Genomic DNA, 15,024 nt, shown 5'->3' on the forward strand with positions numbered 1-15,024 from the left:
CCCAGACTTTTGCTCAGTGTTCATATCAGAGCTTATTGCTATCAGCAAAGGCTTGCAGTGCGCAGTTCAGATGAAGGAAAGATTGATAGATGTGGATTTTGACTGATAGTCGTGCCTCGATTCAGCATCTCTATAATTGGAATATAGTTGGTGATCAGACTAGTCTGGACATCTCGAATCTTCTTCACAGACTTCATTACCAGTGGATTCCTTCAGTGGCGTAGCGAAAAAAATCCTTGGGGGGGGGGGTAATTTTTTCTGAAGTTTAAAGTAAAGCCATGCCCTCAAGTTTATACACTTATACTGTGTATATACATAATATATATATACATATATAATATACATATATAATATACATATGATATATACATATATAATATACATATGATATATACATATATAATATACATATATAATATACATATATAATATACATATGTAATATATATATATAATATTCATATATATATATATACATATATATTGTTTTGGGGCTCATGGGGAGGGTTCTAACCCCCCTATCCCCCCCCCCCATGGCTACGCCACTGGATTCCTTCACATGTCGGTGTTGAAGGCAATGAAAGAGCCGAGCCACTGGCTAAGTCAGCTGCAGAGGAGGGTGTGAGTCCTCCACGGGGATCTCACCTTTTGTGACATTTCCACCAAGGCAAAAATGGAGTTAAATATGAGGTCTTAAAAACTGCCGAAATCTTAAAAGTCGCCAAATTTTGCGAGTTTCGACGAGTAATGGAAGACAACTCTCAGACGCTTTGCTGACGTATGTCTTGAGCAGTGATGTTCCCATCAATGTTTCTGAGGGTATGCTTCCAGTAATCCATTACGCACAATAATGTTACAAATTCTGTAAATAGTAATTATTTTTGTGATTAATTTGTGGTAATGTAGCTAAATTTGGTGTTTATTAAATTATCTTTCATCTAGAATTATTGTAGTAACGTAACCTGTAAATAGTTTCATGTAATGAATATACAACCCCCTGACATTTGACTGAAGTACACGGTCCCCCTATTTTTTCATTGATAAAATTTGTGAATGAATAAAAAGAAAGTACGAGATATTTGTAGAATGTCATCGAAACTTCTCAATGGATAATTGTGGAAACTTTTCAAGGATTTATAAATAGCCTCTAGCATAAAAAGTGAGTCTCGATTGAGAAGTTGTACTGAGAGTGTATTAGCTCTGTTTATTGCGAGGCATTTCGTTGTGTTGTTTTACGTATTTGGATGTAAATACATGTGTAACCGTTGAGTTTACGGTGTTGATTTATATTTGCTTAGTTGCTGATGATTAATTTGGCAGTTGTTAACTATCTTTCCTCTACATAGTGTAAATAAATCTGTTTTTCTCAAGAACTGTGTCGTCCTTTCAAGAAAGTTGGAAGTCGCGCCGGTTCCGTAACAATATGTTTATACGATCACGTACATAATATGTCATAATATGAAGAATATTGAAGCTTGAGGTTATACGCTATACGTCTCAAAAATGTTTGAGAGTATACGGCGTACATTGAGTATACCCTATGGGAATACCCCTGATCTTGAGACATTCAGACGGTAAAATCGTATATTGCTTTGAATTTCCTGCTAAGCCTTTAAATTTGGCTATTTTCTCAAAATTTCGCCAGACTTTGTATCTTCCTAACGGCGGGGTGGGGATGGGGGACGATTTTTGTGCCAAAATATGTCTCAATATGCTCTTTTGATTGCTACATATTTCAACTTTTTTCGTTTTTACACTACTCGTGTGGTTCTCTGGGGAGTTCTTTCGCTTGAGTAAAATACGACGCGTTGTTCTGCTCCAAATTACTGGAGCACTACATTCAGAGATCAAATTTCATTTAATTAAAATGCTGTACAAGAAGAGTAGTATAAAAAAGCATACCTTATTCAACTAACGATTCACTTCACCAATAATTATTCTCTGTGAAACATTTTCAGATGTAGATATGCCAGAGAAGACAATCATCAAGCTCTAGATTCATGGTTCTCAACTTTTTAACATGAATTAACAATTTTAATCATTAAAACAATCGGAAGTACACTGGCTATGAAACAAACAGGGGCGTGCACAGAAATTTTGGGGCCCATCACAAATGACTTTGCCGGGCTCCCTCCATATTGTTTACCCCTATATTTCATGCCTAGTTTAAAAATATTTGGCCCCTTTCAGGCTCGGGTCCGGACCAGCAGATGTTCCCCCCCCCCCGTGCACGCCCCTGAAAACAAATAATGAATTTGTCGGTTAATTGGCTCGAACGTCATCAATAATATGAAAGCAAACCTTTTTGTGCTGCTACATCTTTGCCCTTATTGATGAGGATAAATTTCGGCGACTCTGGACATAACGGTAGAGCAGCCAACATGAAAACGGATGGCACCATGGTCAGACCTAAAAAGAATTTAGTTCCAATTACATGGGTGTTTTTTTTTAAAAGAAATAGTAAAGTTTACAGTCTGCAAAACAGAAGGTACAAAATTACTCCCTTTCTGCCACTTTCAAGTACGCAGAGAAACAACGTGATACCAGGTCACACCAACAACCAAAATATGAGAGAGTGGAAGAGATAGAAACAGAGAGCGTTGGTGGGCAGGAAGACATAGAGCGTTATTGGACATGAAAGCGTAGGAAACAGTGGAGGACATGAAAACGTAGGAAACAGTGGAGGACAGGAAGATGTACAGAATAGTATAGAACAGGCAGATATATAGAATGGTGGAGGAGAGGATGATGCACAGAAGGGTGGACGACAGAAAGGTTCACAGAAGGGTGGACGACAGAAAGGTACACAGAAGGGTGAACGACAGAAAGGTTCACAGATGGGTGAACGACAGAAAGGTTCACAGATGGGTGAACGACAGAAAGGTTCACAGATGGGTGAACGACAGAAAGGTTCACAGGAGGGTGAACGACAGAAAGGTTCACAGGAAGGTGAACGACAGAAAGGTTCACAGGAAGGTGAACGACAGAAAGGTTCACAGGAAGGTGAACGACAGAAAGGTTCACAGAAGGGTGAACGACAGAAAGGTTCACAGAAGGGTGAACGACAGAAAGGTTCACAGAAGGGTGAACGACAGAAAGGTTCACAGGAGGGTGAACGACAGAAAGGTTCACAGGAGGGTGAACGACAGAAAGGTTCACAGGAGGGTGAACGACAGAAAGGTTCACAGGAGGGTGAACGACAGAAAGGTTCACAGGAGGGTGAACGACAGAAAGGTTCACAGAAGGGTGAACGACAGAAAGGTTCACAGAAGGGTGAACGACAGAAAGGTTCACAGAAGGGTGAACGACAGAAAGGTTCACAGAAGGGTGAACGACAGAAAGGTTCACAGAAGGGTGAACGACAGAAAGGTTCACAGAAGGGTGAACGACAGAAAGGTTCACAGAAGTTGAACGGCAGAAAGATTTACAAAAGGGTGGACGACAGAAAGATTTTCAGCATAGTAAGGACGGGAAGATGTGGAGAATGGTGAAGGGTATGTAGAAGAAACAGCTGAAAAAGATAAATGATTGTGAAACTATAACTCTTTACTGTAGATTGAAAGATATTTTTAAACGTTCACACAAACTTATCAAGCAATGGATGTCATGAAGGTGTGAAATCAAGATAACTATTTGGATTAATACAATGAATTGAAATTGGAAAAAAATCGCTTGCAGAATCAACTAGGGATATTGTGTTCGGAATTCACGAACGAAGTGAAAAAACAAATCCGTTTAGCTTCCTGATAACTCATACATCAGAGTTTATTCTCCTGAAGTAAATAAAATCATGATATCGTGGCTGCCTTAATTTCTAACTTAAGGGTGAGCGCTCTATTGTTTTAGGCTTTAATCCGTAGTTTCATGCGCAAAAAATCTGAATTTCGAAAAAAAAATGCAAAAATTCACATTCAGCTCAAAATGTACAGAAGCTTCCTTTCAACCAAGTGACGACAAGTGAAAACCTTTTTTTCCTTTCAAATTATTGGCATTAACCTACATCTCCCTCCCCTTTAAAAGAATAGGAATCCCCAGCAATGGCATAGACATTGGGAATTATTGCCATAGCAACATCATACGCAAATCATTGTAATTTGAATAATTTTTCAATGAATTGCATAAAATTTCCATAATTCTTTACTCAATAAAGGTAAAACATTGAATTAAAACTTCAATATTGAATGCGAGTTTAATTTATTATCCAATCACTTCTTTGACTACTCGTTACATTAATATTTCGAAAGCAAACGATTAACATGTCTAGCCGATACTCCGACTGACACACAAAAAAAAATAAAAGTCTGCAGCAGGGGGGGGGGAATCAAGAAAAAGTATTTTTTTGGTAATTTGTGTGTGTGATAAAATGTATTTAAGCATTTTCTTCGCAGTATCTAAGTTTGGTGCACGGCAAGGTATTTTAATTCTATAAAATAAATGTAAATAGGGAAGTCGTTTAGAATACATTTTCTGAAATATGCTCCTGCCTAGTTTGTCCTTTCATCCCATTAAGGATGGTATGACATACTGTCGCACCGCGGCAGCGAAACAGACAATTTAAAATTTTGCAAAACTGTCACGTTGATTTAAAATTAAATTAAATATCTTTTCTTGCCACAAATCTCGCACAAAGTTAGCTCAAAAACAATATAATCAATAGCGACACATCATTAAATTTCCTTTGTTTAGAAGAAAAATTTTCAAACTTTTAGTGCACATTACTATTATTTACAATAAAAACTAGCCCCTAAACATATCAAATTTTTGCACGCATTATAATATTTAAGACTTTAAAAATACTTTTACATAAAACCTTGATTTTTTTTTTCAATGTTTTTTTTTTCAGGTGTGACACTTTTGTTCCGGTGTGTGATATGTTCCCCTAAGCTCAAAAATATATTTTTTTAAATATTGAACTCAAATAATTTGTATTTTTTCCCCACGTTATTGAAATATCAGCAGAAAAAAATGTAATTAATGTCAAAAAAAAAAAAAAATGCAATTTTATTTTGAAAACATAGCATATGAAATATAGACCGAAAGCAACGCATTCAAACAGTCAACTTTTTTTTTGTCCTTTTTTTAAATTTATGGTGACCTTTTGGCTGAAGATTGAAATCAAGTAATGTCGTTAATTATCTAAATATTTCTGAGATAAATAACAATTTAACCAAACTTGGAAATGGTTCAAGCTTTGCATTGCTATGTCCCACCTATTTAAGCAAATTCCACTCAACCCATTTCACAAAACTTGACGTACGAGGGAGGTAAGAAACGTGTCTGACCTTATTTCTTTTTTTTGGTGGGAAAACCTTATGGATATGACCACTTAGAGCAGGAATTAAAACAGAGGGAGCAAGTCCAATTATTGACTTTGCAAAAACTGACCCAAAGGCCCCAAGTCACGTGGCTCAACAAAGACAAATGATTGGCACGCTTTGTGTGAAATTAGGGAAAGAAACCGGATTTCTTCCAATGCCTTAATCACGATATTTGAGGGGACTTACGAATGAAAGTCTACACTCCCCTCACCTCTTTTCTCAATGTATGAATTAGTGATGTTCCGGATATCCGTATCCGCGGATATCCGAGGAAAAATAAAAATCTGTTCCTTTTCCAATCCGTTACTTTTTTGACGGATCTTAAACGGATCTTTTCTATTCTAAAAATTCTTAAATGTTTGAATAAAGGACTCGTAAATTCCGTTTAAAGAAGGTTTTATTCCCTATTTTAATTATAAGGTATCAATTCTCAGAAGCCAACTGCTCTCTGAGACATGTTTTTTTTTCTTAAATCTTAGGTTAATATTAGTTTTTGTTATTGGATTTGGGGTTTCTGTTATTTTTCATTTAGGTTTTTGACGGCATCCTTCAAAAAAAGTGAGACAAAATTCTCTATTTACTGTTTGTAAAGGTGTTCCCGGCTCTGTTATTCCCCCGGTCGGAGTAATTTGGGTGGAATGGATCAGCACTGCATTTATGCTGAAAAAAAATGCGAAAAATTATTTATAGCCTATCCAGTAGCCAGGGGCGTAGCTAAGGGGGGGGTTTTGGGGACAAAACCCCCCCCCCGAAAAGTTAGTCTCAAAAAAAAGAGAAAAAGAAGAGAGAAGAGAAAGAAAAAAAAAGAAGAAAATTAAAAAATTCCAAGCGATTATATATATATATATATATATATATATACACATACATACATACATACATACATACATACATACATATATATATATAAAAGAAGTAACCCCCCCCGAAAGTCGGGTCTAGCTACGCCACTGCCAGTAGCAGCTTTACATTCTTGCTCCTGTATCCTACATCTACCGGGCAAGCTAGAAATAATTTTTCATATTCTATCTAAGCATTAATGCTGCGCTAACCCGTTCGTTCCAACTCTTCATCAATTTTAACGGAGATTTCTTCAAAGAGTAAATCATAGTCTTTATTATATTTTTGCCGCAGTTGCCTTTTTTGAAGAAACTGCCATTATTCTGACGGGAATACCTTCCGTAAAGAACTTTACACTTTGATAGTTAATTTGGGCAAAAAAAATTTGAGATCCGTATCCGTGGATCTTGACACGAATGATCCGGATCCGTATCCGCGGATCTACTTTTTTAACGATCCGGCACATCACTAGTATGAATTAAGCTTGCATGCAAGATCAGACTTTGAACCTTTGTGCACATGTGGGACTTTGTTCCCCTGTGTCAGCAGAGTCAGCCACTGGCAAATAGTGTTTGATTTACGGAAAATGTTGTGTAGAGCCTTGGCCTTTGAAGGATATCTTAATTTCAAGCAAAATGACGAAACGACTGGAGCACCGCCAACCTCTCAATCTGCTTTTGAGAGTTTCGAGCTAGGTTCGCGAATTTTTCGCCCAAAACTTCGAAGTCAAATGCGAGAAAGGTGCTGAGAAATAGTCACCGAAATTCGTCTGAGTCTTTCAAATCGTTTTCAGTTGGCTGTCGCCCAGTTTCTGCAACAATTTGGTGCACTAGTGCTGCTCCAGCCGTTCCGTCATTTTTCTTGAAATTAAAAAATCCAACGGGAGCCTTACACACTAACTCAGTCAAACTGTTTCTTAGCGATTAACGCTAATGAAAGATGAGAAAATTTACGGATGCGCACAAAGGCTCACGTTCATGAAAGCTCGTTTGAGGCAGTGAGAAGCAACGGGATGTAAGTTGCAAAATTAAAAATTTGGAGATAACCAGTACAAATAGTAGGTGAACCTCTCCTCTGTCTTGGGACAAGAGATAGTACTAGTAGCCCTGGTAGGTGTTGTTATACAGCAGGATTTAGGAAAAAATGTCCTTAAAATTCTTATCTTTAAACGCGTTTTACTCAAAACTTGAAAATGTCCACTTGCATCCCTTTAAAGTTCTCACTGCCTCATTTGATTCATATTCATGCGGTTTCTACAAAAGAAAAAAAAGTCGGATACTTTTCAGACAGCCCTTGCATATAGTCGAACCTCGATATAAGGTCACCCCTCAGGACTTCACGAAACTGATCTTATAAGCGGGGTGACCTTATAACCGATTCATGTATATTTATTGATAAATAAACATGTACATTCATTAATTCCTTTTTAAATTTAATACGTTCAAAAATATCAGAAATTAGGTTATAATAGTTCAGTAGATTTGAACCAATTAAAATTTTGGAATCAATAAGAAATTTCGAAACATTTTTTAGAACTTTTATTTAGAGTAAAGCTGCAGAGAACTAATGTGCAACTTACCTCACTTAAAACTACCATTAACACTGGACAAATTGGTTTTTTCTTTAATTTAAGCCCAATGTTTCCTCATTGTTTTCTGAAAATATTCCTCCGCTGCTCATGACTGGTAAAAAAGTGCGATATGTACACTCTGAGTATCCTCGTTATTGCTTCATATTTTATGTCACTATCGTAGTAGTCACTTTCTACTGCATTCGGTGCACTGCATACTATGTAAATAAAAGTACGACTTTTCACTTTTTAAGGATCGTATATCGCGGTAAATTCTTGGAAGTGAATCAATTAAGCACCGAAATCATTTAAAGAAATCAGACAGAAGTGACCTTATAAGCGATTAATGTATTTTGACCTGACTATATATCGGATAAGACATAACATAGAATTCCTATTCAGTGAGCCGGGAATTAAGAAAAGTGACCTTATATGCCAAGTGACCTTATAAGCGAGTAACCTTATATCGAGGTCTGACTGTATTATTTACTTTGCCATCTAATAGTTTTACGTGCAGTAAAATATTCCACCCCAAAACGTTTGGTCTTTAAAAGGTTAAAGTAAGCCCGTTAAAGCAAGTTCTACACCACACTATTATTCTACGAGACATTTTGTACTGTAACGGATCCGGCGAGACTTCCAACTTTCTTGAAAGCACGACACAGTTCTTGATTAAAAACACAGAGAATTTATTTACACTATGTACAGGAAAGATCGTCAACAACTGCTAAATTAATCATCGGCAATTAAGCAATTATCACACAACACCGTAAACTCAACGTTTAACACGTATTTACTTCCAAATACGAAAAACAACACAGCGAAATGCCTCGCAATAAACAGAGCTAATACACTCTCAGTACAAATTCTCAATCGAAAACTGAACTCTTTATCATGCATAACGCTTTTTATACGCACCGAAAGAGAACTCTCAAATATTCCAAACGCTTCTAGAAAATAGTAAACCGTTATCAAATTTTATCAATGAACAAAAAAGGAAATAGGGGGTCATATACTTCAGCCGAAAAAAAAGGGGTTGTATATTCATTACGGGAATCTATTTACAGGTTACGTTACTACAATAATTACAATTTACAGAATTTGTAACAGTACTTACCGAAAAGAATAGGCCATCCATGCTCGGTCCCAAGTATCTGAGGCATGCCGAATATCTGAGACACCAGAATTGAAAACGCGATGATGAGCTGATAGATAGTTCCCACCGCTCCGCGAAGGTGTACTGGGGAAATTTCTGTCAAGTACATTGGCGCTAATCCTGCGTTTAGTCCTGATCAGAATAGAAAGAAAGAAAATGTTAACATATCTAGGAAAAAAAACTTTGGTTAAAAAAGTTAAAGTAGAAAGTTAGAAAACTTTTATTCAAGTCACATTCTGAGCAGTCGAACTTTTTCGATGTCTATTTCAACCAGTCACGTGGTCCAAATAGCATCTGAGTCACCAATTAGATGTCAAATTTGTCACATGACCGAGTCGACTTGAGCCATTTAAGATTCAAATGCTCTATAACAAGAAATCGGTACGGACTTGGTCTTTCCAGAGAGAGAAAAAAAAAACGAGCTGATGTGTGTACATCACATGACTTCCTTTTACTCCAATTTAATGTCATTTCCGCATTATTTTCAATTTTAATGTGATTCAATTGTTTACTCTCTAAATATCACCAACAGTGGCCAAATTGAAACCAAATTAAAAAAAATCGCCAAATTTGACGCCAGGTTGGCGACAAAACTTGGCGACCAAAAGACTGGCGATATATCGGCAAGTGTCCGACAAAATATAACACCACTTGAGTTTACATCGAAATTAACGATGATTTCCTCCAAAAAAGGGAGCAAAAGACCCCCTTAGGAACTTCCGAATGCAACCAAAAGGGAAGGTGCACAACTAGGCCCCACTAGGAGTCTACGTAGCAAATTTCAACTTTCTAGGAAATACCGTTTTTGAGTTATGCGAGATACATACACACATATATACGTACGTCACGAGAAAATTTGTCGTAATTAACTCGGGGGTTGTCAAAATGGATATTTCGGGTGTCTGTAGGTTCCTAGTCATATATCCACGTGTGGTCGGGTCGAAAAAAAAACTCAACATTCATTCGGGGGTGAGAAAAATGGAAATTAAAGGCTGATTTTTTAGTGAAATTTTTCGTGAATAGAATACTTCCTTTGTTGTAAAAGGAAGTAAAAAGGAGCATGGTTTTTATATATGCCTAGGGCACTGAACCTAATGGGGGGGGGGGGTAATTTTATTGCACTTTTCCGTTTTTGAGATAAGAGATAGAATTACAGCACATATAATCGTATATTTCAATGGCGCAAATTCCTCGTTGCCGTGAGTTAACGAAAACTAGCTCCGCAGCAGCGAAGCGGATCTTTGATTATACGCGGCTGCGCCCATGAGTCCAGGAGGTAGTTATAGCTTGACCATGGAGAGATAGCGGATGAATTGCAAGCGGAAACTGACCATTGCATTTTGTAAGAGATAGGATCAACGAGATCGAGTAAGTAGTAAAAACTTTCAGTTTTTGCTCGTTCTCGCTGATCCTTCCTATTACACAATGAAATGTTCTGTTCCCCCATCAAGTTCATCCACCATCTCTCCGTGGTCAAACTTTTGCTACGCAATGCTTACGAGACGTTCCGGTAGTTATTGGTCTTTCTGAAGTCGCGTTTCCTTTTGTTACGCTAGTGCTCGTGCTTCGGTCTTTTCTCCGCCGTAGCGATCCGTGAGACCAAAGCAGAAGAAAGGAAGTGCCGGGGAGAAAATGACACCTGACTAGGATGGCGCGCTATTGGTCTAAATGACCAACATAAATTTCCAAAAGCTATGCAACCTTGAAATACTGAAGAAAATTCTCAGAACTAAGTGTGTGGGCTGGGGAGAGTGACCTTCAGCTACACAGATGGGCCCCATTATTAGAATAAGGGGTGGTGGGATAGAGCGAAATATCTGACAACGGGCGGAGAATCGACCGAAGTGCGACTTCTCTAGGGTAAATAGCGTATTAGTTTTCAATTCCTATATTAAATTCGATGACCATGCATGATGGTTAAAGTTAGTTCTAGTATTTAGAAGGTGCATGAAAATCTTCTGCGCCATAGCAATACACCACTGCATGCTATACTTCAATCACGTATATCTCAAAAACGGAAAACTTGCGAAAAATTAGAATTCCACCCCACCAGAATTCTGCGCCCTTGATAAAGATAAGAATCAGGTTTCAGTTTTTTTTTCTGGGGAAACACGACCGTACCTTTCCCTTTTAAGTTTTTACTTCCTTTTACAAAAAAGAAAGTATTGTATTCGCAAAAAAATTCCACTCAAAAATCGACCTCAATTTTCATTTTGCTCACCCCCAAATGAATGTTGAGTTTTTTTTTCGACCCTACCACACGTACATATGTACCTAAGAACGTATAGCCGCCCGAAATATCCATTTTGACGCTTCCCAAGTTAATAACAACGAGTTTTCTCGTAACGTATGTATGTGCGTATGTGTCGCATAACTCAAGAACGGTATGTCCTAAAAATTTGGTACATAGACTCCTAGTGGGGTCTAGTTGTGTACCTCTCTTTTTGGTTGCATTCGGGTGTTTCTAAAGGGGTCTTTTGCACCTTTCTGGGGGATATTCATTGTTAATTTCGATGCAAACAGAAGTGGTGTTATAATTTGGGGGACATTTGGCGATATATCGCCAGTCTTTTGGTCGCCAAGTTTTGTCGCTAATTTGGCGACAAATTTGGTGATTTTTTTTCAAATCTGGTTTCTACGTAGCCACTGTTGGTGATATTTAGAGAGTTAACGCTTGAATCACATTAAAATTGCAATAATGGGGAAATAACAATAAATTAGTGTAAAAGGAAGTCATGTGCGCACACATCGGCTCGTTTTTTTAAGACCAAAAAAATCCTTTTAACTATGGTTGCTTCTTACCCGAATTGAGGCCGATGATGAACCTGCCGACGATGAGCATCTCGTAAGATCCCGCCATTTTCGAGAATCCCATCATGGCGGCGGCGACGAAGACGAGTGCGTTGTTGAGCAGTAGTCCACCCTTGCGCCCGAACCTCTCCGCCAGGAAGGCGGTGCCCAGGGCACCCAACATGCCCCCGAGGCAGAACACGGAGACCATGATGGAGAAGATGAGCGTGACCACGGTGATGGGCGGATCCTCGTCGTATTTTTCCCGGTATGTCTTGATGATGAACTCTTCCACCAGCTGGAAACAGAAATTGGTTTGAATCACTCTTGCTGCAACGACTTCCTAAGTTACGCCGTCCTCGATCCCGGGCTAAGGCAGAACTGCGAGCATGTACCGAGAGTCTGGCTTCGGCATTCAGAGAAACAAAATCCAAGTTGCATGGGTGGGACATTTTTAAGCACATTGGAGTACTAGCACTTTACCCTCAGTTTTTCTTAAATAATTAAGTTCCGCATTAAGAAGCTCAGGTGTAGAACAAATATTCATTGCACGATAAACAAATGTGTTGAAAGCAGAATATTTTTGATTAGGGGGGCGAGACGATAATTTGTGTGAGGGTAAGGAAACAGCAAAAGGTTTACGATAAACCGCAGTTTCAAAATCTGACTCAGTTCGAGAAACGAGAACATACAAAAATGGAAGGCAATTATCCTGTTCTTTTTCACAAGAGAATTGAATATGAGGATCAATGGAATTTAAAATAGATAAAACTTCATCAATGTTAAGTCGATCGTGGTTCATAAGAACAAATCAGTCATCAACATAGCGAACATAGAATTGAAACTGTAGTTTCTGATACAACTTGATCTCAAAGTAATGCATGTAAATATTACTAAGGATGGGGCTAAGTGGGTTTCTCATTGTTAGACCATCTGACATAGTATAAAATTTACCATTAAAAACAAAGGAACATTGCTTTAGACAAGTATGCGTGAGGAAAACTAAATCCTCCATTTCTTTAGACGTAAAATGAAATTCAGAAAGTCTACTCTGAAGGCTCGACCGGAACGTTCGTAAATAATGAGTTCACATCAAAAGAAGCCATAAAAGAATTATTTGGAACGAAATTCCGAATTTTTTTGACAAAATCAATCTGCGGGGATTTTTTTTTTTTTTTTGTGCGGTTTTCAATCAAATTGGTCCTTAGTTGACGAAATTCATGAAACTAGTGCGAGGTAGAGCCGCTATATATAGGTGGCCTTAGTGCGAAGTATTATATTCGAGTGACGAAAGTGATTTTGAACCAGTTGATCATAAGAAAGTTCGCGTGTTGTCGAGACTACACTGTTAAAAAAAAAAAACTGAAAATTCAGGTGGTTTTCTGACTGATTTTAACAGAATACTTCCGTAATGCTTCAAAACGTATTTTTTCCTGATAATAACAGAAACATCACGAAAAGAAGTAACGAAAACAGAATTTTTCCATCTCTAGGGTTGCCGCTGTGCTGTACTTCGCTCTGATTAGCCTTCAAGTCATGATAAATATCACTTTTGATAGTGCTTATAATTCGCACTGTTACATTTTGCTAATTAAAAGCATATTTAGAATAACAACTCCGTTGCTGTAGACAAAATAGATAGCTTGCTATTTCATGTCTGGAGAGTAATAGTACTCGTATGACAAAATTGTTTATACGCTTTTGAGCTTTGTAAGTTTGGAAAAATGTCGGCGCCATTTTTAGGTTGGCAGATGTGTTTTGATCGTCTTGGTGATTTGATGTGGGTTTTACTGAGTCAGTATTAGAATATCCTTGTGGTTTTAATATTTTGCTCACTACTTAGAACAATTCTATTCTTTAGTCATATTGTGTGTTCTAGAGCGGTGAGAATAGTTTTAGGATCTCGTGTTATCCATTTCAAATAAAGGCTATTTATTGGATTACTTGTATCCAGATGCAATGGAGATACTTAAATTTAGCACCGCTGGTCACATGTAAGTATTGTTGAATATCTTTGTACATGTTAATATACAAATGTATTTTTCTTGTTAATATGCATTTGATAGAATTCTGATGTTAGCTTATTTAGAATTTATAGAACTATTATAAAGTTATTTTTTATTGCTCTAACGCATTGCATTCTTGAAAGTCATTAACGCTAAATGCCGTATCTACCGGAGAGGTGTGCGAGCAAGATAGGAAAAATCACTTAGTTTTTTTTTTTTTTTGGGGGGGGGGGGGTTCGCTTCACAGTTTGGAATACTGAAAGTCACTATTTTAAATCTCTAAGTAAAGGTGTATTAATGATCTTTGAAAATACAATGAAAGTTTTGGCAACAATAAGTACTTAATTCAATTTGTTAGGCTCTTATCCAACAACTTATTTGAGATTATTGCAAGTTTCTTGGAAAAACAGTTCAGGTAAAACGAACTGATTGATATTGATATGCTTAAGTATGATGATTATGTACTAAAAATCTATGTTGCGATTCCAATGGGTGAAAAATTGGGATATCGTTGGGGGGGGGGGGGAGGCATGCAGCATCTGAATCAAAAATTCTTCACGTGCATGTCAATGATTCTGTTTTTAAATACAATAGATATGCGGTACTCTCTATCAGGTATATTATTAAATGATAACGTCAACCTGCTTTTAATAGTATTTTATTTGACATATTCTGCAAATAAAAATATCATATTTTTTCATGTATGTTTTTCCATGCCACCCCAGACACTGTACGAAGAAGGGAATATCGAACAGTATCAGCAGGGATAATTGGTGTCATATTCAAATCCATCAATTTTTCTGCTAGTACTATTTGATTAATTTGATTCATCTGAAGTTGATATAAAAAATTTTGGTCACGGATGCTCGGAGTAGAAATTATGTTAGGTAAGTTCTCTGTCCAGTTGTTAATTTAAAAAATCTTTGAGTAACAAATGCAAATAAAAAAAAGTAATAATTTTAGAAAGTTAACTATATTTGTATTATATATCATTTTAAAGAACTAAATTTTTGATGAAATGAAAAGTCAATACTTGACATAACTTTTTAAATATTTTTTTGAAAATAAAATCTTTTTACTTAAATACGGGAAAGTGAGAAATGGAAAAAATATCACAATGAAAAAATAAGGAACGTAAATTCTGTTAAAACACAGAAAGATCGTAAAAGGACGGAAAAATAAGAAATGGAATTTTCGTTTAGTCACGGGAAATTTATAAACGGAAAACTACAACTACGGAGAAATAAGAAATGGAACTTCTGTTAAATCATGGAAAGTCATTGAACGTAAACGTAATATTTACGGCAACTTTGCTGCCGGTACTTTCTCCGTTATTTTCAGGAA

The 15,024-nt window shown here is 37.1% G+C and overlaps 1 protein-coding gene across 2 annotated transcripts in view; it reads right to left on the reverse strand.

Annotated features, from left to right (window-relative positions):
• The window catches only part of LOC129219847 (solute carrier family 2, facilitated glucose transporter member 1-like), a 105,417-nt gene that overhangs the window by 16,323 nt on the left and 74,070 nt on the right, over positions 1–15,024 (reverse strand). For both annotated transcript variants that reach the window (XM_054854155.1, XM_054854156.1), the window contains exons 3-5: positions 11,687–11,972; positions 8,846–9,016; positions 2,302–2,409 (exon numbers count right to left, since the gene is read on the reverse strand). In XM_054854155.1, the coding sequence (XP_054710130.1) occupies positions 2,302–2,409; positions 8,846–9,016; positions 11,687–11,972 (565 nt within the window). The remainder of the gene's footprint in view (positions 1–2,301; positions 2,410–8,845; positions 9,017–11,686; positions 11,973–15,024) is intronic.

This window comes from Uloborus diversus, chromosome 4 (assembly GCF_026930045.1).
Source record: "Uloborus diversus isolate 005 chromosome 4, Udiv.v.3.1, whole genome shotgun sequence".
Classification (NCBI taxonomy): domain Eukaryota; kingdom Metazoa; phylum Arthropoda; class Arachnida; order Araneae; family Uloboridae; genus Uloborus; species Uloborus diversus.